This window comes from Macaca nemestrina, chromosome 4 (assembly GCF_043159975.1).
Source record: "Macaca nemestrina isolate mMacNem1 chromosome 4, mMacNem.hap1, whole genome shotgun sequence".
Lineage (NCBI taxonomy): Eukaryota > Metazoa > Chordata > Mammalia > Primates > Cercopithecidae > Macaca > Macaca nemestrina.
This window is the reverse complement of record NC_092128.1, coordinates 143694231-143719775: the sequence shown is the minus strand read 5'-3', so window position 1 is coordinate 143719775 and position 25545 is coordinate 143694231. Positions and strand designations below refer to the sequence as shown.

Genomic DNA, 25545 nt, shown 5'->3' with positions numbered 1-25545 from the left:
GCGAGCCAAGATTACACCATTGCATTCCAGCCTGGGTGACAGCGAGATTCAGTCTCAAAATAAATAAAAAAAAAAAAATTAATTAAATAACTGAAAGAGTATAATTGGATTGGTTTTCGAACAAAGGATAAATGCTTGCGGGGATGGAGACCCCATTCTCCATGATGTGCTTATTACTCATTGCATGCTTGTATGAAAACATCTCACGTACCCCATAAATATATGCACCTACTATGTACCCACAAAAATTAGAATAAAAATTCAAAAAAAGAAAACTCATGCTGTAAGTCTTTACAAAAGATTATTTTACTAATTCAATTTTTGCATAAAAGACTGTTAAAAGAACTTGCTAACTTGAAAACAATTTTGAGTATTTATGATCCTTCCAATTTGAAAACGGCTGAACCTGAAAGAACAGATTGTGCAAAGCAGCGAGGGCCACAGGAGCGAACGACGACGGAGACCCGCCATCTGGTCGTGATATGAGGCCCGGACAGTTGACTTCCTAAACAAAAACAAATGATCCTCTTCAGTCCAAAGTGTGTTGGTGAGACTAATGACTCCCTGCCCTCACATGGCCACTCCTCTTATAGCAGACAGCTTCGCTCGGCTGCAGCCCTGCGGTCTGCGGTAATTTACACGGGAATGAGATGAGATCTAGCAGTTTTAGATCCGAGGCAATTTTGTGAAGGGTTGGTAATAAGCCAAAACTCAGTCTATGCAGTATTTAAAAATAATTGAGAGTTGTGACAACTTCGATTCTTTTCAGGAGGTGCTGTCTTAAGATAGAGGAAAGGGATCAAGCTCTTATCTTAGAAGGCGCAGACGCGTTTAGCTCAGGGTAGTGGAATTCAATGCTAAGTGGCTGCTCCGTGAAATCCAAGGGCCCAGTAAGAGGAAGAAGCCCAGAGATTTCTGCCTTGTCTGACACTCTTGGGACTGGCATTCTGGCAGCTCTTACAAGTCATAATACAAAACGATCAGTTAAATTCTAATAATGACCGTGTAGTTCCTCCCCAAAATAATTTTCCTCCTAGAAGTAAAATCAGGAAAGGGGCTGAGTTCTGAAAAGAAACACTGGGGCTATGGCCCAGGCCCCCTGAGTGTGGATGCTGTCCCCGTGTCCCCGTGTTTACTGCCTTATCATGTCCTTTGTGTGAAAGTATAATTTATGTAATTCGTCCTTGGAAGAATCACAGTGGTGTTCAAGAAACTTTTGAGGCCATCCAAGTTTTTGTCCTTCAGTACCTTGAAATCAGATAATCTCAACATCCAGAAATAGCCTTTGATTTGTTCTTTCTCTGATGTCTTGTGTCCTTGGGATCAAAGCCTCTTTCATTGGCACCAAATAATGCCCAGTGAGGAGTTCTGGCCATATAATCCTTTGCGCTGAACGTTTTTGATCCACCACTATCTTCATATTCCTGGATGAGCTCCTGGAAGCGGTTATAATCGATCCACGTCCACCATTCACCACCAATTTTAAACTGGAAAGAAAAAAATGTGTCAAGTCAAGACAGAAGTAAAAACATCCCTAGGAAAAAAAATGAATGCTTTTAAAAATCATGAACAAGTCTGATCTTTTCTATCACATCAAAAAAAAAAAACAAAAACAAACACAAAAAAACCTCTTTCATGGTCCAGACATGACTTCCTATCAAAGCAAGATGAGCTACAACCACAGGAGAGCTTCCTTTACCTTGGGCCTGCAGTCTTGCTGGGCCCCGAAGACAAGTCAAGTTTATCTCGAGCAGTCAAGAAGTCCAAGAAGTCACGCTGACACAGGGTTAAATGTTTCGGTGTTACCATGTGGCTAATTCCAACTCACTCTAATTCCTGCTGTTGCCGCTTATGATCGGTTACAAATTTTCAAGGCTGTGTTAACAGCACCTCGTGGAATCCTTTTTAGACTCAACTTGGCTTGAGGTATTAGTGAAGGTTTTATCAATAACTTCTAATTCAAAAATGCTAACTAAATGACTCAAACTAGCTTTTCTGGCCTAACATGGATACGATATCTCATTAGTGGAAAGCCTGAAGAATTTCAGTTCAGTAAGAGTACAAAATCCAATTTGTACTCTCTTAAGAAAATTGCTTCTCAAAAGTCACGGTGGAATAATGACCTGGAATGAAGAAAACAGAAAGCTGAAGAGGCTCATAAGGAAATACTAATTGAACTGTGAAGGCTTTTAATTCAAAGCATTTGTTTGGCATTCATTTGTGTAAATGTATTAACTAATACGCTGATACCTGACTCAAAAACAGACAAGTACTTGTCATGCCACTGTCTTTTAAAAAACTCTGACTGACGGCCGGGCACGGTGGCTCATGCTTGTCATCCCAGCACTTTGAAAGGCCGAGGCGGGTGGATCACCTGAGGTCAGGAGTTCAAGACTAGCCTGGCCAACATGGTAAAACCCCATCTCTACTAAAAATACAAAACTTAGCCGGGCGTCGTGGTGTGTGCTTATAATCCCAGCTACTTAGGAGGCTGAGGCAGGAGAATCGCTTGAACCCGGGAGGTGGAGGTTACAGTGAGCCAAGACCATGCCACTGCACTCTAGCCTCAGTGACAAGAGTGAAACTTCGTCTCAAAAATAAAAATAAAAAAACTCCAACTAACCAAATGAACTAAGGAACAATTTCCTGTTCTAGCCACAAAAAAAAAAAAAAAAAAGAAAAGAAAATATATAGGCTCCTGAATTTAGAATATTAAAATATGCTGAATTTAAATGACATCTGATTTTTTACCCACTAGCTAAGAGCTTTCTAGGGGGAAAATGCTGACTGCGTGGAAAAGTTTAATTACTCTAAGAATTAGAAGTTTTCTTGTAATAAGACCATTCTTGGAAATGATGCCTCAAGGGCTCTGTGAACTCTGCAACCCACGATGTAAAATTTATATCTCACCATCATTTTCTCTCCCGAGACAGACTGTCCCTGAAGTGTTGTCTATTGTTGTGGAAGCAATCACTGTCATTCCCAGGCACTGAGCCTCAAAAATCGCAGAGTCAAAGGTGACCTCCTTTTCCCTGGCCCCTCACACCTCCATCGATTCTCCCTGGGCAGCACTTTTGCTGCCAGTGGCGTGACTTGGTCACGCAGGCCCTTCCTCTGGGCCACGGCCACCGTCTTCCAGCTGACTGACTTTCTGATTCCAGCTGTGGCTTCTCTCAACTTCCCATAGACGGCCTGAGACTGTGCCGACAGCAGAAATGATTCCCATGATCCTGAATGTAAAGTCTGAGTATCAAATCTGCATCTCTTCATGAGCTGTGGCCCTCTCAGGTGACACCCATGCTGTTCCCTCTGTCTAACTCACATGTCCTTCGTCCTTTGCTCTGGGAAGTCTTCCTAAATCCTGTTAGTTCGGTTGCAGTGAGATAGTTCCCGTGTTAGACAGTTTCTGTCAGTTTTCCGGCCACAGGACCTCACTGTCCTGAATGTCCACAGACACTATAATGGCCCCTGCATTTTCCTCCTGCATTCCACCCCACCACACCTGCTGGCTCTGTGAATATATGAACTTAACAACAACATATGCCGTCACCCAGGACGTGCGAGGGCCCAGCCCTTCTTCCTCACCTCTTAACAAAGCTAGAAAAGCATAGAAAGAATCAAAATTCCACCCTTTCTACTGACATCTTGAGACACGATGGGATTTTGCTGCTACTGGCTCCACAGAGTGGAAGGGACTGCTTCACTGTGTATTCGTGACAGAGGCACGACACTCACCCTTGACCGAGCCTGGGGTGACTGACATGACATTAACATGTAATTCAACATGTATGACAGTCAAATGAGGCCAAAAATGATGATCCATCCATCAACATGGGCCAACTGGGCCAACTATGGACCTGGCCTAGTCACATACATTTCGAAAATTATTAATACAACATAGCGTGTATAGTAAGTGAGGTTATGTACAAGGCACTTGGGGAATACAGGGACATGTGCGATAAATCACACAAGCTTGGTCCTGTAGAGGAGTCTTTTTAGGGATCCCAGCGTTGCTTGCTGAAAGAAAGAGATGATCATACTCTCTTCTTCCCTATTTGTGTCCCTTTGGTGTTTCGATTTCTAGGTGTGAAGTCTGACCCCTCTGGTTCATAATCCTGATGCTCCTTCACCCTCAAACTCTAACATGATCATTTGCCATGGGTGTTCTAAGAGAAAGGATTAGTTTGAGCAATACAATAGGCAATTTTTTTTTTAACCATACCTACAGTCAAAAATATACTTTATATCTCGATCTAGTACACGCAAATATACACACACAAGCTGGGAATACAACTTTCACAAAACTGCAGGCAATGCATTTCATACTGCTGGCTGCAACTCACAAAACCAACTTCCTAACTTCTAATGCAGTTTGAAAACTTCTGCACTAAAAGATCTGGTTTCTTTTGACTCTAAAACTCTACTCTGGTTTAAAATGGAAGAAATCTCAGTTGCACAGGTAGGACAACTGTAAGCTAAAATCTGACAACTTACTGCCCTGATTCCCAAAGGCTAAAAAAACTAACTGGAAGACCAAGTAAATGCTGGACAAAGCAGGAGTATTAGCTCAGGCTGCTGTAACAAAATGCCATAGTGTGGGTGGCTGAAACAACAGAAAATTCTTTTCTCACAGTTCTGCAGGCTGGAATTCCAAGGTTCTGGCTAACTCAGTTTCTGGTGAGGGCTCTCTTCCTGTCTTTGCAGGCAGCTGCCTTCTTGCTCTGTCCCACGTGGCCTTTCCTTGGTACATGTACATGGAAAGTGAGTGAGCAAGTGACTTGAGCCTTCTCATGTCTCTTCTTCTTCTTCTTCTTCTTCTTTTTTTAAGAGATAGGTTCTCACTCTAACACCCAGGCTGGAGTGCAGTGGTGCAACTATAGCACACTACAGCCTCAATCATGTGGGCTCAAGCCATCCTCCCACCTCAGCCTCCTGAGTAGCTGAGACTACAGGTACATGTCACCATGCCCAGCTAATTTTAAAATTTTCTGTAGAGAAAGGGTCTAGCTATTTTGCCCAGGCTGCTCTTGAACTCCTGGCCTCAAGTGATCGTCCCACCTTGATTTCCCAAAATGCTAGGATCACAGGGGTGAGCCACCGCACCCAGCCCTGATGTCTCTTCTTATAAAGACACTGATCCTATCAGATCAAGGCTTACCCTTATAACCTCATTTAATCCCAGTTGCTTCCTTTGAAACCCCATCTCCAAATACAGCCGCACTGGGAGTTAGGACCTCAACCTATGAATCTGGGAGGGGGGCCACAAACATTCAGTCCTTAAGAGTAAGTTATTCTGAAATGAATGGAGCCACTAGACCCAAAAGACAAAACTGAACCACATGTGCCTCCTCTCAGGGGCAATCTGAGACGAATCATACTGAATAATCACAGCTCAGAAAAAATCAAAGTGTTCCATGTAAAAGGCAGAAGCTGAAAGAGCAAAATTTGGTATGATTGACACACAAACAGCGCTGAGAGACAGCTGCATAAACAGAGGCATGAAACCCCAAATTGTAAAATCTGAGGTTAAGTATCCTGAGACATGAGGTCACCCTGCTAAAAGAATCCCTCAAATCCGACAGTAAGGGAAGAACGGAATCTATGCAGAATTACAAATAAACCCAAAAGGTCATAGATGATCTTAAAAACACATAAGCACAATAAGGTACAGCCTGACTTAATAAAGCCAGGCTACTAAGGGTCTGTGGCCTTGCTGGTTAGATGAGGCATCGCAGGTTCCCACTCTCTGCGAGAACCAAACTGCTGTACAAAGGGTCTCGTTCTCCTTATGTTCTCATCTTTCACAAAGGGAGAATTTCACTAAACAACAATAACAGCATAGGTTCTCTGTTAGTGTAAATGTTTACAAAGATTCTATTAAAGATGGTAGATTAAACGCATGCATTTGCTATTACTTCCTCTTGAAACCCCACTAAAATGACAGTAAGAACATTTTAAAAAGACATATAACATAAAAATAAAGCTATCGGGAGAGGAGGAAACAGTGCTGGACTTTTAGAAGCTGAAAAGATGATGGGTGAGCAAACTGGTTTAGCAGACCCAAGAGAACTGAATCCTAAGCTAACAAATAGAGAAATCCAAGATTCAGCCCAATTTATGCTTTAGAATTCCTCAAAGGCTCAGAAACTGGCTGCACCAGTCCCCCGGTCAGGAAGCATGGATTGAGGAGGTACCAAACCCACTCCCCACCAAAAACCCAAAGGCAGGTTTATATTCTGTTTAAGACATGATTAGAATCTCAAGTTCCTGACCTCCCTGCACATATTCACAGCTGAGCACCTACCCACTCCATGCCCGGACAGATGCTTGGAGGTTTCTTCTCAGAAGACAATTCAGAAGGGATCTATGGTCTGTGGGACAGGAGGTATAGCTGAGGGCAGGGCTGCCGTAATAAAACTATTCCCTTTCCGTTTCTGGACCACCAGGGACCACTGCAAGCTGCAGAAAATGAGAAGATCCTACTGACCAGCCCAAGAAGACAGATTGCAAGATACTGAGGTTGGGATTCCCTAAGGATATGACCCGGTAGATCACGCCAAGATAGAGTCAAGCCCATACTCGTAGGGTGCTCTTTATTTATTATTATTTTTATTTATTTATTTTTGAGATGGAGTCTTGCTCCGTCGCCCAGGCTGGAGTGCAATGGCACAATCTCGGCTTCACTGCAACCTCCGCCTCTCTGGTTCAAGCAATTCTCCTGCACCAGCCTCCCAAGTAGCTGGGATTATAGGCGTGCACCACCATGCCTGGCTAATTTTTGTATTTTTTGAAGAGATGGGGTTTCGCCATGTTGGCCAGGCTGGTCTTTAGTCTCCCACTCTCAAATACAAGCATATAACCAATGACCATCAGCCACCTCAGAAAAACTTCTAACATGATAGAGGGATAAAAATAAAAACAGGCCGGGAGTGGTGGCTCACGCCTGTAATCCCAGCACATTGGGAGGCCCAGGCGGGCAGATCACCTGAGGTCAGGAGTTCGAGACCAGCCTGGTCAATACGATGAAACCCTATCTCTACTAAAAATACAAAAAACAGCCGAGTGCAGTTGCAGGCGCCTGTAATCCCAGCTACTTGGGAGGCTGAGGCAGGAGAATCACTTGAACCCAGGAGGTGGAGGTTGTAGTGAGCTGAGATCACGCCATTGTACTCTAGCCTAGGTGACAGAGCAAGACTCCGTCTCAAAAAATAAACAAACAAACAAAAAGAAAAACAAAAACTGAGCCTATGCAGGGAGAAAATGACACAAACAAAAACCAACTAAACTGAAACAACTATTATTAATATCCTTAAAGAAATGAAAGAAAATACTGCATCCATTTTAAAACTATGCTATAAAAGGAACATTAAAATAATTTTTAAAAGACCATAGATTTTTAAAATATGGGAGCATAAATGAAGGACTCACAAGAAAGTTAAGAAACAAAATTAAGAACATTTTCTAGAGTGTAGAGCAAAAAAGAAAAATAGAACATAGGAAAGAAAAGGTGTTTTAACTTAATTTTTATTTTTATTATGTTTTTTAAGATAGAGTCTCACTCTGTCACCCAGGCTGGAGTGCAATGGCGTGATCTCAGCTCACTGCAACCTCTGTATCCCAGGTACAAGAGATTCTCCTGCCTCGGCCTCCAGGGTAGCTGAGACTACAGGCATGTGCCACCATGCCTGGCTAATTTTTTGTATTTTTAGTGGAGATGGGGTTTCACCACATTGGCCAGGGTGGTCTTGAACTCCTGACCTCAGGTGATTCACCTGCTTGGCCTCCCAAAGTGCTGGGATTATAGGCGTGAGCCACTGCACCTGGCAGAAAAGATTAAAAAAAAAAAATATTAAAGAACTAGTTCATAAGATCCAATTTAAAACTTTTCTTTTTAGTAGTTCTAGACAGAAAGGAGAAAAAAAAAATAGAAGAGAGGATATATTCATTGAAATAATTCTGGAAATGTTAAGAAGTGAAGGACATGAGTTTCCACATTAAAGGTGTCTACAATGGATAAAACCAGACACACCGTCTGAGGCACATTACAGTGAAATTTCAAAACAATGGAGACAAAGAGAAAATCTAATGAGAAACACATGGTCATACACAGAGGATTAAGAATCTGAATGCCTTCTGAGTTCTCAATTACTGCAAGGAAAGCTGAAAGACAGTAGGTCCAACCTCAAAGGGGGAATAGTTTCCAGCCAAGAATTCTATATCCAAATCAAGCGTGTAGGGAGAATGAAAACACGTTTAAACATTTAAGGCCTCGAAAAGTTGTACTTTTCACATACCAGTTTCTTAGGAATCTCCTAAAAGTTGCATTTCCTGTAAATGAAGGAGTAACTTTAGGAAACATGGGATCCCAGAAATATTTCACTCAAGACAGAGCTGGTGATCCCAGGAAAACAGCTGTGAACTAGGTGGTAGAGAGTGAACTGTCCAAGGTAGGTAGATAAGAAAGTGTCCCTGCAGAGACTTCTTCAAAAAGAGGAACCTGATAGCAAATCCAACAAATCTGAAAGTCTGAGAGGCAATATATTTGAGATGGCAGAGAGTTGTTAGCAAAAGAACACAGAAATCTAGATGAAGAAAATAATAAAAGTTAACCAAAGGTGGCGCTGGAAACAAATAGCAATTGCAGGAGATGGCATGGCTTGGCCGTGAACAGTGTTCACATGGTTATAATAAAGCAAAAAACCAATCATCTAAATAAAAATCCGGTATGTGTATGATAGGAGGGTGGGGGAATGGGAAAGGATGTTCCAGGAGGAGGCAGAAGCAAGCTCGAGCCTCATCTTCCACGGTACACAGTAAAGAGATAAGAAGTGGCCAGGCATGGTGGCTCATACCTGTAATTGCACTTTGGGAGGCTGAGGTGGGTGGATCATTTGAGGTCAGGAGTTCAAGAACAGCCTGGCCAACAAGGTGAAACACCGTCTCTACTAAAAATATAAAAACTGGCCAGGTGTGGTGGTGGGCTCCTGTAGTCCCAGCTACTCGGGAGGCTGAAGCAGGAGAACTGGTTGAATCTAGGAGGCGGAGGTTGCAGTGAGCTGAGATTGCACCACTGCACTCCATCCAGCCTGGGGGACAGAGCGAGACTCCGCCTCAAAAAAAAAAAAAAAAAAGAGAGAGATAATAAGCAAAATGGTGAACTGGGGGTGCAGGGGCGAGCAGCTATGTATGCTATTTAGAGATATAGAGATAAATACCAAATGAATCACCTAGAAAATCTGAAAGTTTTTTTGCTTGAGAGGGGGAAATGGAGGTGTGTTTGTGTTTGAGGAAGGTACAAGGAACTGCTGTTTTTTGTTTTTGTTTTTAATAAACTTGGACTTTTAAACTGTCCACATAGAATTTTGACAAAACTAAAAATAAGGTTTAAAATAGTGGTGACTGTATCCATCCAAGAAAGGAAAAAGCACATCAACAACCTCAGCCAAAAAATGTAGGGCAGAGGAAAGGAGAGGACTAGCAGGCAAACAGTAGTGACGAATCCTTGTGAAGTGTCCTATTGGGTACTAGGTGCTATGTTTGGTTCTCTATCTTGTGTAATCCACATAACAAACATGTTGTAGTTACATTCCTATCTTTAGAATGAGAGCAAAAGTCCAAAAAAAGCTAGGTGATAGATGTGCTTAGGACATATCCTCAGGAAGTAGAAGGGCCAAGATTCAAATTGGAAGGTGTTAAAGAGACGTGGCCATTACATGATCCCATGCTACTGGTAGCTTTCAAACTGGAAAATGACAGAACTAATAGTCATGTCTTTCAAATATTTCTCAAGGAAACTGCAGAGAGAGGATTTTTGTTTTGTTTTGTTTTGTTTTAGAGACAGGGTCTTCCTCTGTCGCCCAGACCGGAGTGCAGTGGTGCAATCATAGCTCACTGCAGCCTCAACTTCTTGGGCTCAAGGATCCTCCCTCCTCAGTCTCTGGAATAGCTGAGACTACAGGTGCATGACACCATATCTGGCTAATTTGTTAATGTTTTGTCGAGAGACAGTCTTGCTATGCAGCCCAGGATGGTTTTGAACTCCAGGGCTCAAGCAATTCTCTTACTTCAGCCTCTTGAAGTGCAGGGAGTACAGATGTGAGTCACCTCACCTGGCCGAGAGTTGGTTTCATTTTTTGTTTTATTTTGTTTTACCCCTGGACTTATTTGTGTGCAATATCTTTAAGTTAACTCCCTTTGTTTAACTTATCTAAAACTTACAGAAAACAGTGTATATTCCAAATTCTTTTTTTTTGGGGGGGGGGTGAGGGGGACGGAGTCTCACTCTGTTGTCTAGGCTAGAGTGCAGTGGCACAACCTCAGCTCACTGCAACCTCTTCCTCCCAGGTTCAAGAGATTCTCCTGTCTCAGCCTCTGGAGTAGCTGGCACTCATCACCAAGCCCGGCTAATTTTTGCATTTTTAGTAGAGACGGGGTTTCGCCATGTTGGCCTGGCTGGTCTCGAACTCCTGACCTCAGGTGATCCGCCCACCTCGGCCTCCCAAAGTGCTAGGATTACAGGCATCAGCCACCACACCCAGCCTATATCCCAAATTCTTAAGGTACTTCAACTTCTCTGGGCATTCAGTCTAAACAATGAGCGCACTGAGAAGCCTACTGTCTGTTAATTATTTCTCTACTCAAGTACAGCACAAGAGAGGCCTTAGGCAAACAAGGGGAGCCAAAAGCTTTTTATGCAGACCTCTAGTCAGTGTGCTCTGCCTTTGATCTGTTTGATTTTATTTACAAGCTTCCATCTCTTCTCAGAAAATAATAACTAAAAAAATAAAACTGCCACAGTGAAGGATATTCTCCTCCCATTACATGAACTAGTTCCTAACAGTTACAGGCAACAGGTTGCAGATGAAGAACCCATCAGTTTCCCTTGTAACTTCTCCATAAACTCATCTATATGGGAGATCCAGTCACCTCAAACTCAAAATGTCACAAACAAAAAATCTGTATCATTTGGCTGGCTCCCAGTCACTGTCGCAAACCAGGTTCTGCTGAAAGTTGTTCCAGCTTTTGTTATAAATACTGCAGAGTCACTGAAAAAGTTCTAATCATACAAAGGTCTCATAGTTCTATACATTCAAGAGTTGAAATAAGAAGGAAATCCTATATCTGAGCTGAAAAAAGAGCACCCCACAAGCTATTTATTAGCATCAACATTGGAGGCAGTTTGTGTGACTATTCCTCCATGTAACACTATACCAGTCTTTATTTAAAAAGCAAATAGTCAGAACCTTTACAAAAAAGCCTTTATTAAGAAACTGCTTGATATGGTTTGGCTCTGTCCCCACCCAAATCTCATCTTGAATTGTAGTTCCCACCATTCCCATGTGTTGTAGGAGGGACCAGGTGGGAGGTAATTGAATCATGAGGGTGGGCCTTTCCTGTGCTGTTCTTGAGACAGTGAATAAATCTCACAAGATCTGATGGTTTTATGAAGGGGAGTTTCCCTGCACAAGTTCTCTTCTCTTGTCTGCCACCACGTGAGACGTGCCTTTCACCTTCCGCCATAAATGTGACGGCATCCCAGCCACGTGAACTGTGAGTCCATTCAACCTCTTTTTTCTTATAAATTACCCAGTCTGGGGTATGTCTTTACCAGCGGCATGAGAACAGACTAATACACGGCTATAGGCAAGGCATAATTCTAGATGCTTTTTATACTTCACTTCATTTAGCCATCACAATCACTCCAGAAAACAGAGCTACTCCCATATTGCAGTTAAGAATGAGAAATGGTGAAATGAGGATGGGAAAACACATACACCAGTGCAAAGTTCAGGGGCCCCCAAGACCACCTCCAGATTTAACGGTTCGCTAGAAGGACCCCCAGAACTCTCTGAAAGCTGTTATATTCATGTATGTTTTATTATAGCATAAGGACACACATTAATGCTAACTGAGGGAACAGGCACGTGGGACCGAGTCTAGGAGAATTGCACGCTTGGAACTTCCAGTTGTCCTACCGCAGAGGGGTTATAGACACAGCTAACTTCTCCCAGCACGGATGTGTGATGATATGCATAGAGTGCTGCCAACCTTGGAAATGCACCTGAGTCTTGGTGTCCAAAGATTTTACTGCGGCTCAGTCACCTAGACACGGTTGATTGCCACATGTCTGACCTTAATTTCCAGCCCCTCCAGAGGTTGAGCCAATAACTGCATGGCCCAAAGCCCCAACCATATGAAATCATTTGGTTGGCAGAGAATATCTGGTGTGGGGGCTGGGCATGGTGGCTCATGCCTGTAATCTCAGCACTTTGGGCAGCTGAGGTGGGAGGATCACCTGAGGTCAGGAGTTTGAGACCAGCCTGGCCAACATGGTGAAACCTCGTCTCTACTAAAAATGCAAAAATTAGCTGGATGTGGAGGTGCACACCTGTAATCCTAGCTACTTACAAGGCTGAGGCAGGAGAATCGCTTGAATCTGGGAGGTGGAGGTTGCTGTGAGCAGAGATCATGCCACTGCACTCCAGCGTGGGCAACAGAGTGAGACGCCATCTCAAAAACAACAACAACAACAACAACAAAAAAGAGAGTATCTGGTGTGGCCCAAGGCCTATAAATAAACAAAGGTGCTCTTATCAGGCAGGACATTCCAAGGGCTTAGAGATTACCTCCTAAAAGCTGAGGGCAAGGTCAGTCCTTTGTTTGGGTAAAATTTATCTATCCGCACAATCAGATTTCAAAGGCCATATATAATAGACAAAAATGGAATAAAACAAAAATAAAAAAGAGCACTAATGCAAAACGAATCATTCATATTATTTTCATTTCTACACTCAAGGGCTTTTATGTGATCTTGGTGTCAATTATTATTTTCTAGATGGGTCTTCCAAACATACAATCACACTTACAAGCCAAACAGCAGGGGAAGTACTAGTGAAAGGAAAGAAGAGCGGCTGCCGGACCTTCTCACAACTCAAAATTAATGTTAACTGCATGGGAGTAGAGGAAGTCCAGGGGTAGTCTGGGGAAGAAGTGATTTTGGAATACTGAGGGGTGACTTTTAGACTACAAAAAAAGAGTGTTACTGTAACTGCCCAGTGGGTTCACCTTGCCCACTGCCTAGACAGAGCCAATTTATCAAGACAGGGGAATTGCAATGGAAAAACAGTAATTCACACAGAGCCAGCTATGCGGGAGGCTGGAGTTTTATGATTACTCAAATCGGTGTCCCTGAGCATTCAGGGAGCAGAGTTTTTAAGGACAACTTGGTGGGTGGGGGGAAGCCAGTGAGCCAGGAGTGCTGATTGGTCAGAGATGAAATCACAGGGAATTGACGATGTCCTCTTGAGCTGAGTCAGTTCCTGGGTGGGGGCCACAAGATCAGATGAGCCAGTTTATCCAGCTGGGTGGTGCCAGCTGATCCATCAGCAAGGTCTGCAAAATTTCTCAAGCGCTGATCTCAGGGACAGTTTAGGGAGGGTCAGAATCTTGTAGCCTCCAGCTGCATGGCTCTTAAACACTAACTTCTAATTGTGTGGCTAATTTCTTAGTCTTACAAAGGCCATCTGGTCCCTAGGCAAGAAGGAGGTTTGTTTTAGGAAAGGGCTGTTACATCTTTGTTTTAAATTATAAACTATAAATTATAAACTAAGTTTACAATTATAAACTATAAACTATAAATTATAAACTAAGTTCCTCCCAAAGTGAGTTCAGTCTACGCCCAAGTATGAACAAGGACAGCTTAGAGGCTAGAAGCAAGATGGAGTTGGTTAGGTGAGATCTCTTTCATTGTCGCAGTCATAATTTTCAATGGTGGTTTCATTACAGTGGTATCTTTTGAACTTCCCAGATTTATTGAAATTTGTTCTTGCTGGCTGTAGCTACAACTGTATAGTTTCTTCTTTGGGTAAGAAGAGGTAGAGATCACAAGGGCAGAGTTGAGATCACCTGCAATGATGGAATGCTGACAGCTGTTGCCACCCTCTTCTGAGTTTACTGGTAATAAGTAGGATTCACATGGTAACAGTTGCCTGTGGAACCGTTTTGAGAGACAAAACTATAACCAAAAGATTACATTCTCGATATATCCAAGTGCAATTCTAAAAGTTTATCTGGAAACTCATTTTCTGAAGTTTCAAAATTAATCTCCAATTTTGTTGGAGTGGAACTAAATCCTCTGAGCAGTGTTACCAAAATGCCAATTTCCTCTGATATTTCTCTAAAAGCAACTGCTGCTGGGAGCAATCAGGCCTCTGATGAGGGTAAGTTCCACATGTACCACAGTCACTAGGTTTTGCTAAGACAACACTGCACAAAACCTAAATGGAGATACGCAAGTCCCTTCTTATTCCAAGACAGGAGGGTATGGGGGAGGTGATAGCTCTTCTTCCCCTGCCTTTACAGACTACAAGTTTTATATCTCCAAGAAGGAGGTCCCTGTGATCAGTGCCTAATTATCTACAGGATCTTAATTATGGCCAGACTCTCAGAGCTAATGATCATGGAGATCAAGGAGACTGCTGTTGGCTATGCCGGGACAGGGACTCTGTCTCTTGTTTCCAAAGGACATTTCACCTTCCCTACCTTGTCTGTACAATGTACTTGTTCAAAGTAGGCTTTGTATTTTGAAACACTTGGGAATTCTAGCTGTGTCCTATTTGCCCCTGGACAAGACTTGTACTTTTTTTTTTTTTTGAGACGGAGTCTTGCTCTGTCGCCCAGGCTGGAGTACAGTGGCGCAATCTCGGCTTACTGCAACCTCCGCCTCCTGGGTTCAAGTGATTCTCCTGCCTCAGCCTCCCAAGTAGTTAGGATTACAGGCACATGCCACCATGCCCACCTAATTTTTATATTTTTAGTAAAGATGGGGTTTTGCCATGTTGGCCAGGCTGGTCTTGAACCCCTGACCTGAGGTGATCCACCCGCCTCAGCCTCCCAAAGTGCTGGAATTACAGGCGTGAGCCACTGCACCCGGCTAGACTTGTAGTCTTTTAAGCCTCAGTTTCCTCCTTTGGAATATGAGAAAAATTAGTATGTATGATCCAATAGACTTTTGTAAGAATTAAATGAATTACAGCATGTGTAGTGCTTACCACAGTAACCTTAATAAATGTTACTGGTTGCTGAATTTATCAGCAGACTCCGAAACTAAGGAAAGACACCAGACATTTTTTTTGTGGTGATGAAAGACACTAGAAGATAATGAAATAATTACGTAGGAAGGCAACAGAGGAATATCTTCAAAGTGCTAACAGGAAATACCTCGATTTAGAGTTTCTACTCTGATGATCTAGTATTCAAGAAAGTGCAATAAAGATGTTTTGGGGAGAAAAAAGAAGGCTAAGTTTACCACTGAGTTCAGTAAGAAGGAAACCGCACCAGCAGCAACAGCTGGGAGTGCCAGAAACAAAGGTGAACTGAGAAAGTGGTATTTACAAGGACACATCTAAACAAGTATCGGCTGGGCACGGTGGCTCACGCCTGTAATCCCAGCATGTTGGGAGGCCAAGGTGGGCGGATCACTTGAGGTCAGGAGTTCAAGACCAGCCTGACCAACATAGTGAAACCCCATCTCTACTAAAAATACAAAATTAGCCAGGTGTGGTGGTGTACACCTGTAATCTTGGCTACTTGGGAGGCTGAGGCAGGAGAATCCCTTGAACCCAGGAGGCGGAAGTTGCAGTGAGCCAAGATTGCACCACTGCATTCTAGCCTGGGTAACCAGAGTGAAACTCTGTCTCAAAATTAAATAAATAAACACACACACACGTATCAACTTGTTTAAAAGGAAACTTGTAGGAAAGAGCACAGGAAAGTCCTGTGTTGTTCTGAAGGAGAATAGCAAAGTGAATTGACTTAAGAATTCAAGTAAGTATAAATTTTAAAAATATCCAGGTAGAGGATTCTGGGAAGATGCTGGAGTAGAAAGCACTAGGAATACTTTACCCCAACCAGACAAAAATTACACTGGCAGAATTTGTCTGATGTAACTATTTTGGAACTCTGGAGTCTATTGAACGCTTGTAACATTCAGGAGAAGGCTTGACAGTAAATTGCAGTTATTTTCAGTCAATCTCCGCTCTTAGCTCCAAAGCCGCTACCAGTCCCCAACGACTCAGCCCCACGGCAGGCAGCTGTGTCCATGTTATGGGAGCAGCTTGCATGCAGCTTCTAAGAGCCAGGATAGGCAATAAGAACACTATCTTCAAAATATTAAGGATCTGTGTTCTTGTCATGGAAGGGTGGAATAGAGGTAGCCAGTCATGGTGCCAAGCCCCTCCCCGTCTAGCTTAAGTGACTTCCTGGGGATTTCAACGGCCAGTGCTTCCCCCATCCCTACTCTTTCACTTTTCTCTTTCCCCTCTTTGGGAGACATACATTAAAGACTAAGAAATTAAAAAATAAACATATTTATAGGGAAATTATAGTCACCATGGATGCCCAGGGAAAGGTGCAGTCTTCAAAGAGACTTGAAAAGACCTTAAGTTCATACCTCGGGCTGATCCTTGGCACAGAGGTAGCCTTCGATAATCAAACAAAACAAAACAAAACTCCAGAAAACACTGAGAGAGGCAAAGAATCTGATTCCCATGGTGGCCACATGATAAGATACAAATATTCAGTTTTCAGCAATAAAATCAAAAGGCACACAAAGAAACAGTAAAGTATGGCCCATTCAAAGGAAAACTACAAATCCAACAGAAACTGACCCTGAAAAAGGGTAGATGGCAGATCCACTAGAAACAGACTTTAAAACAGCCATCTTAAAGATGCTCTAAAAACCACAGGAATATGTGGGGAGAGTCAAGCAAAGGATATATAAACAAAATAGAAATATCAATAGGCATCGAAAACCTAAAAAGAAACCAAAAAGAAATTCTGGAACTAAAAAGTATAAAAACTGAAATGAAAAAATTCATTAGAAGAATTCAAAGGCATATTTCTACAGGCAGAAGGATTAGTGAACTTGAAAACAGGACAATGGAAATGATCACATCTGAATAACAGAAAAGAAAAAAAAAGAAGAAAAGTGAACAGAGATTAAGGGACCGCGAACACTATCAAGTGAACTGACATCTGCACATGGCAATCTCAGAAGGAGAGAGACAGAAGACGACAGAGAGTATGTGTGAAGAAATAATGGTCAAAAATTTCCTTAAATTTAATGAAAAGTATAAATATAAACATTGACACACATATAAAAAAGAAACACACCAAGACACATTATAATCAAACTGTAAAAAGTCAAAGACAGAGAATCCTGAAAGCAGCAAGAGAGCACTGACTTGTCACACACACAGGGGATACTCAATAAGGTCACAGAAGATTTCTAATCAGATATTTTGGAGTTCAGAAGGCTAATATGTTTAAAGTGCTAAAAGAAAAAAAATGTCAACCAGGAATCCTATGCTGGCAAAACATGCGGAAAGAAATAAGACATTTTCAAATAAACAAAAGCTGAGGGAGTTCATTACCCCACTAGACCTGCCCTATAAGAAATGCTAAATGGTGTCCTGCAGGTTGAAATGAAACGACACTATACAGTAATTTGAAGCTACATGAAGAAGTAAAGATGATAGTAAAGGTAAATATATAGGCAAATATAAAATTGATCATTATAGCTTTGTTTTGTAACTCTATTTTTTTTTTCTTTTCTTTTTATTTTTTTGAGATGGAGTCTCACTCTGTTGCCCAGACTGGAGTGTAGTGGTGCGATGTCAGCTCACTGCAGCTTCCACCTCCCAGGTTCCAGCAATTCTCGTGCCTCAGCCTCCTGAGTAGCTGGGATTACAGGTGCCTGCCACAATGCCTAGACAAGTTTTGTATTTTTAGTAGAGATGGGATTTCGCCATTTAGCCAGGCTGGTCTCGAACTCCTGACCTCGGGTGATCTGCCCACCTCGGCCTCCCAAAGTGCGGGGATTACAGGTGTGAGCCACCACGCCCAGCCTCTATGTTTTGTTTTCTATGTTAACATGCTAACGTGTTTAAAAAAAAAAAAAAAAAGGCAAGTATTAGTTTATGTTTTGGGGCACACAATGTATCAAAAAGGTGTTATTTTGTGACATCAGAAACTGAAATGGGTGGGGACAGAGCTATAAAGGAACATAGTTTTTGTGTGCTGTTGAAGTTAAGCTGGTATAAATTAAAATCAGAGTATTAAAACTTTAGAATGTTAAATGCAATGTCCATTGTAAGCACAAGGAGAATAGCTACAGCGTCTACATGAAAGGAAATGAAAAGTTAATTTAAATGTTTCACTGAAAAGAATCAACTCAACACAAAAGAAGACAGTATTCAGAAAATGAGAGATAAAAAAGCTGTAAGGCATATGAGAAACAACAAAATGACAGAAGTAAATCCCTCCGTATCAGTCATTACTTTTGATGCATATTAATTAAACCCTCCCATCCAAAGACAGAGATTGGTAGAATAAACAAAAAGATATGATCGCACTCTATGCAATCTACAATAGACTCGCTTTGGACCCAAAGATACAAGTGGATTGAAAGGGAAAGGATGGAAAAAGGTATTCCATGCAAAGAGTAACCCAAAGACAGCAGGAATGGCTCTATTAATATCAAAGAAAATAAGACTTTGAATCAAAAAGGTTATGAAACAAAGAAAAATATTACATATTGATAAAAGGTTCAACAGAGCAAGAACATGTAACTATTATAAACATGTAAGCACCTCATAACAGATAATCAACATATACAAAGCAGATATTGATATAATTGAAAGGATAAATGACAATTCTACAACAATACTTACAGACTTCAATACCTCATTCTCATTCATAGATACAACAACCAGAGAAAGATAAGCAAGAAAATAAAGTACTTGGCCAGGCGCGGTGGCTTACACCTGTAATCCCAGCACTTTGGGAGGCTGAGGCAGGTGGATCACCTGAGGTCCCGAGTTTGAGACCAGCCTGATCAACATTACCAGCCTGACCAAACCCATCTCTACTAAAAATACAAAATTAGCTTGGCATGGTGGCACATGCCTGTAATCCCAGCTACTCGGGAGGCTGAGGCAGGAGAATCGCTTGAACCTGGGAGGTGGAGGTTGCGGTGAGCCGAGATCGTGCCATTGCACTCCAGTCTGGGCAACAAGAGTGAAACTCTGTCAAAAAGGGAGGGAAGGAGGGAGGGAGTGAAGGGAGGGAGGGAGGAGGGAGGGAGGGCACTTGAAGAGCACAATAAGCCAACTAGATTTAACAGGCTCACAGAACACTGTATCTAACAACAACAGAATACACATCCTTCCCAAGTACACATGGGACATTTTCCAGGAAAGACCATAAGTTAGGCTACCAATTAGGCCTAGATTCAAAAACATAGATATCATACAAAGCATATTCTCCAAGAACAATGGGATGAGGTTAAAATCAACAAATGAATGAAACTAAAAAATTCACAAGTTTGTAGAGGTTAAGCAACACATCCCTAAATATTACCAATGGATCACAGAAGAAATCACAATGAAAATTTAAAAATACAGGCTAATCAAAATGAAACCACCACATATCAAAACGTATGGGACACAGTGAAAGCAATGCTAAGGTAAAAGCTTATAGCTATAAACACTGAAGAAGACCTCAAATTAACAACCTAACTTCAAAACTTCAGGAACTAAAAACAGGACAAACTGAACCAAAAGCTAGCAGAAGGAAATAATAGAGATTAGAGCAGAGATCAACAAAATAGAGAATAGGAAAAAAAAAAAACCCACAAAACCCAAAGCTGGTTCTTTTAAAAGATCAACAAAATTGACAAACCTTTAGCTGGATGAATTTTTAAAAAGAGATAAATAAGACTCGAATTACCAAAATCAGAAATGATTTTGCTACCAATTCTACATTTAAAAAAACTGTAAGACTGTACTATAAACAATGGTATGCCAACAAATGGATAATCTAGATGAAATAGACAAATTCCTAGAAACATGAAATCTACTAATACTAAGTTACAAAGAAACAGAAAATCTGATTAGACTCATAACTATTACGGAGATTAAATCAGTAATTTAAGATCTCCCTACAAAGAACAGCCCTGGACCTGATGGATTCACTTGTGAATTCTACGAAACATTTAAAAGAGAACTAACACCAATGTTTCTCAAACTTTTCCAAAACACTTAAGAGGAGAGAATACTTTCAACTCTCTCAGTGAGGTCAGCATTATCCTGATACCAAGCCAGACAAAGATTGTACTGGAAGAAAACTGCACATGAGTATCACTTTGGAATACTGACACAAAAATCCTCCAAACACCAGCAAGCCAAATTCAGCAGCATATTAAAAGAATTTTACACCACGGACAGGTGGGATTTATCCCTGGAATGCAAGGATGGATCCATGTAATATAACCACATTAACAGAATGAAGGGCAAAAACCACATGATCATCTCAATTAAAGCAGGAAAGGCAACTGACAAAACTCAACACCCTTTTGCATTTTTCATGATAAAAACACTCAACAAAGAAGGAATAGCTGGAAACTACCTTAACATAATAAAAGCCACATATGAAAAAACCTACAGTGAATATCATACTCAATAGTAAAACACTGAAAGCTTTTCCTCTAAAATAGAACAAGGCAAAGACGACCATCTTTACTACTTTCGTTCAAAATAATAGTGGAAGTTCTCACCAGAGCAATTAGGTAAGAAGAAGAAATAAATACAAGGTATCCAAATTGGAGAGGAAAAAGTAAAATAATTTTTGTTTGTAAATGACATGATGTTATATGCAGAAAATTATAAAGATTCAACCAAAAAACTGTTTAAACTAATAAAGGAATTCAGCAAAGTAGCAGGATACAAAGTTAGTATGCAAAAATCAGCTGCATTTCCACATACTAATAATGAACAATCTGAAAAGAAAAAAAAACAAAAACAAAAACAAGTTCAGATACAATAGCCACTATAGTGAGTGGTGGCTCATGCCTGTAATCCCAACACTTTGGAAGTCTGAGGTAGGCAGACTGCTTTAGCTCAGGAGTTTGAGGCAAGTCTGGTCAACGTGGCAAAACCCTGTCTCTATAAAAAATACAAAAATTAGCCAGGTGTGATGGCATGCACTTGTAGTCCCAGCTACTCAGGAGGCTGAGGTAGGAGGATCTCTTGAGTCTGAGAAGTGGAAGTAGCACCAAGCTGGGACCATGCCACTGCACTACAGCCTGAGCAACAGAGCGAGACTCCATCTCATTTAAATAAATAAATAAAAATTAAAATTAAAAAATACAATAGCATCAAAAATAATAAAATACTTTAAATTTAACCAAAGAGATGAAAGACTTGTACAATGAAAAGTATAAAACATTGCTGAAAGAAAGTAAAGAACACATAAATAAATAGAAATACATCCCATGTTCATGGATTGAAAGACTTTATATTAAGATGTCAACACTGGCCGGGCATGGTAGCTCACACCTGTAACCCCAGCATTTTGGGAGGCCAAGGTGGGGAGATCACCTAAGGTCAGGAGTTTGAGACCAGATGGCCAACATGGTGAAATCCCATTTCTACTAAAAATACAAAAATTAGCCAGGCATGGTGGTGGGCACCTGTAATCCCAGCTACGTGGGAGGCTGAGGCAGGAGAATCACTTGAACCTGGGAGGTGGAGGTTGCAGTGAGCCAAGATTGCATCATTGCACTACAGCCTGGGCAACAAGAGCAAAAATCTCTGTCTCAAAAAACCAAAATAAAACAGATGTCAACACTACCCAAAGTTATCTACATATTCAATACAATATCTATCAAAATAACAAAAACTTTTTTTTGTAGAAATAGAAATCTATCCTAAAATTCATATGGATTCTTATGGGACCCTTAACAGCCAAAACAATCTTGAAAAAGAACATAAAACTGGAGGACTCACACTCCCTGATTTCAAAACTTACAACAAAGCTATAATAATCAAAACAGTGTGATACCGGCATAAAGACAGACATGTAGGACAATGGAATAGAGAGCCCAGAAATAAACCCTAACAAATATAGTCAAATTATCTTTGATGAGGGTGCCAAAACCATTCAATGGGGAACAGACAGTGTCCATAACAAATGGTGTTGGAAAAACACTACATGCAAAGCAATGAAGCTGCACCCTTATCTAATACCATATGCAAAAATTAACTTAAAATGGATCAAAGACCTAAATATAAGACTTAAAACTATAAGACTCTTAGAAGGAAACGTATGGCAAAAGCTTCATGACACTGCATATAGCAATGATTTCTTGGGTATGGAGAACAGGCAAGAAAAGAAAGATTAGACAAATTGGACTTTATGAAAAATTTTAAAAGGTGTGCATCAAAAGGCAGTATCAACAGAGTAAAAAGGCAACTCAGAAAATGGGGAAAAATTTGCAAATGATGTATCTGGTAAGGGATAATACCCAAAATATATAAAGAATGCCTAAAACTCAACAACAACAACAACAACAACAAAAACCCAATTCTTTTCCAAAGAAGATATAGAAATGGACAAGAAGGATAGAAAAAAAGTGCTCAGCATAGCTTATTAGGCAAATGTAAGTCAAAACTACAATAAGAACACAAAGTAATGATAAAATTATCCACACACCAAGCCACATAACCAGTCTCAAAAAATACTCCAGATAAATATAAAGTAGACCACTATATATGAATAAAATGCAATAAAATTCAAATCAAAATAATGAAAAATATTCATATGACAGATAAAAAAATACTTCTAAATAATTCATGGATTCGATAAGAAATCATGATGTAAACTGTAACAAACTTAGATCTCAATGACAAGAAAACTGCTATAGGGCAAAATTTGTGGGCTGCAGCTAAAGTAGTACTTAAAAGGAAAGTTATGGCCTCAAATGCCCATGTTAGCTTAGAAAAAAAGAGGTAAAGTAAAATATTATGAGCAAAGTAATCAATTCAAGATAGAAAAATAACAGAGTCATTTCAAAGAAAGTAGGAAGGAAAGAAACAAAAACAAAAAGCATTCTAGTGAAATAGCAAACAAGAGATACAAGCAAAAATTCCAAATGCTGGTTCTTTGTAAACACACTGAAATAGACACACCTCATCTGTGGCAGTACCACCCTGAACGCACCTGATCTCGGCTGAACCAGACACACCTCTGGGCAAGACAATTAAGAAAAGATGACATGAGACCAATAGTGACAATGATAGGATTACAGATTTGGTTGAAATTTTTTATCATAGAGAAAATCATAAGTAATTTTTGCCAAAATTTTGAAAACTTAGATGAAATGCACAATATTCTAGAAAAATACACATTACCAAAAAATGATGCGAGGAGAAAAACTTGCATCATGTTATAACCATTAGAGAAAAAAAAATTACCTATAGAAGGCAGCAGCCCTAGATGGCTTCAAAGAATAAGCAGCTTCAGGGAAAAGAAAGAAAGAAAATACTCCCTATCTCCTATTATGAGGTGAATATTACTTTAAGTCCAAGGTAGACAAGGACAGTACAGAAAGGAAAAAGTACATATTAACCTCACTTACGAGGACAGATGCAAACGTGATGGTTAATACTGAGTGCCAACTTTGATTGGATTGAGGGATACAAAGTATTAATCTTGGGTGTGTCTGTGTGGGTGTTGCCAAAAGAGATTAACATTTGAGTCAGTGGGCTGGGGAAGGCAGACCCACCCTTAATGTGGTGGGCACAATTTAATCAGTTTCCAGCAAATATAAAGCAGGCAGAAAAACATGAAAAGGAGAGACTGGCCTAGCCTCCCAGCCTACATCTCTCTCCCATGTGGGATGCTTCCTGCCCTCGAACACTGGACTCCAAGTGCTTCAGGTTTGGGACTCAAACTGGCTCTCCTTGCTCCTCAGCTTGCAGACAGCTTATTGTGGGACCTTGTGATCGTATAAGTTAATATTTAATAAATTCCCCTATTAGTTCTGTCCCTCTAAGAGAACCCTAATACACAGACCAACTAAAATATTACACAACAAAACCCAAAATACGTAGGAAAAGTTGTACAGAAAAGGGAGAGGTGGCCGGGCGCGGTGGCTCACGCCTGTAATCCCAGCACTTTGGGAGGCTGAGGCGGGTGGATCAGGAGGTCAGGAGTTTGAGGCCAGCCTGACCAACATGGTGAAACCCCGTCTCTACTAAGAATACAAAAATCAGCCAGGCGTTGTGGTGTGCGCCTGTAATCCCAGCTACTCGGGAGGCTGAGGCAGGAGAACTGCTTGAATCCGGGAGGTGGATGTTGCAGTGAGCCAAGATTGCGCCACTGCACTCCAGCTTGGGTGATAGAGCGAGACTGTCTCAAAAAAAAAAAAAAAAAAAAAAAAAAAACGAAAAGAGAGAGGTGACAAGAAGAGCAGAGGTGTTTTGAGGCCAGAGCTCTCAATGAGGCTGAAAAGCAGGTTTATGTAGAACTTTTAAAAAGTAAATGAACTGGAAAAAACATGAAGAAAAATTCATTTTGTCCAGTAATGGCTTTAGTAAGTTTAACAGCCTGAGGAGTTATTACAAGTAACAGTGGGCTACTTAATTGGATCAAAGGGCTGTTAAGAGTTAAACTAGGTTAATTTTATCTTGAGAATTTGGCACTTGTGACTGATTCAAGTGGGGGTTGGTGCTTGAGCTAATCTGGGGCTACAGCAGGTGATCTGAAAAATTAAAATGCAAAGGAAGCCCAGAGAAGAAAGAGGAAGGGATAAAGAGGTGGAGGAAGACAGACAGACAGGTGGAGGTGAGAAGTGGCCTGATAGCTTCCTGGTTCCTTTTCCTAGATGGGTTCATTGGTGAATCCTACCAAACATTGAAGAAAGGAGTAACACCGATTCTCTGCAATATCTTCCTGAAAAGAGAAACAGAGGAAACACTTCCTAACCCATTCTATGAGACTGGCATTACCCTGATACCAAAATGAGATAAAGATACTACAAGAAAGGAAAACCACAGAACAATAACTGTCATAAACACAGATGTAAAATCAATAAAATGTTAGCAAATCAAATCCAACAATGTATCCAAAGAATTATATGCCATGACCAAGTGGGACTTATTCCAGGTATGGAAGGCTGGTTCAACATTCAAAACTCAATTAATGTAATCCATCTATCAATAGGCTAAAGAAAAAAAAAATCACATGATCTTATCAATAGTTGCAGAAAATCAATTTGACAAAATTGTAACTGATTTATGATTTAAAACCCTCAGCAAACTAGAAACAGAAGGGAACTTTCCCAACCTAATAAACAATATATACCAAAAAGCCTTCCGTTAACATCATACTTAATGGTGAGAAACCAGATATTCCACATTAAGATCTTAAAAGACAAGGATGTCCCCTCTCACCATTCCTATTCAAGATTATACTGGAAGTCCTAGCTAATACAATAGACAAGAAAAGGAAATAAAAGATATACAGATTAGGAAGGAAGAAATAAAACTCTCTGTATACAGGTGACGTGATTATACACGTAGAAGATCCCAAAGAATCAATGAAAAACAAAGCCCTCTAGGAACTAGCAAGTGATTATGGCAAGGTTGTAAGATACAAAGTTAATATATATAAAATTAATTGCTTTCTTATATACTAGCAAGGAAC

General features: G+C 40.8%; 1 protein-coding gene across 3 annotated transcripts in view; it reads right to left on the bottom strand.

The window, feature by feature from the left end:
• Positions 1–282: 282 nt before the first annotated feature.
• Positions 283–25545, bottom strand: part of LOC105466335 (S-adenosyl-L-methionine-dependent tRNA 4-demethylwyosine synthase TYW1) — a 252872-nt gene continuing 227609 nt past the window's right edge. For 2 of the 3 annotated variants that reach the window (XM_011715316.3, XM_071095311.1), the window contains one exon: positions 283–1487. In XM_011715316.3, coding sequence (XP_011713618.2) covers positions 1266–1487 — 222 coding nt within the window. In that variant the 3' untranslated portion in view covers positions 283–1265. Of the gene's footprint in view, positions 1488–7583; positions 7821–25545 lie in introns of those variants that run through there. The other variant, XM_071095310.1, reaches the window with a different exon arrangement.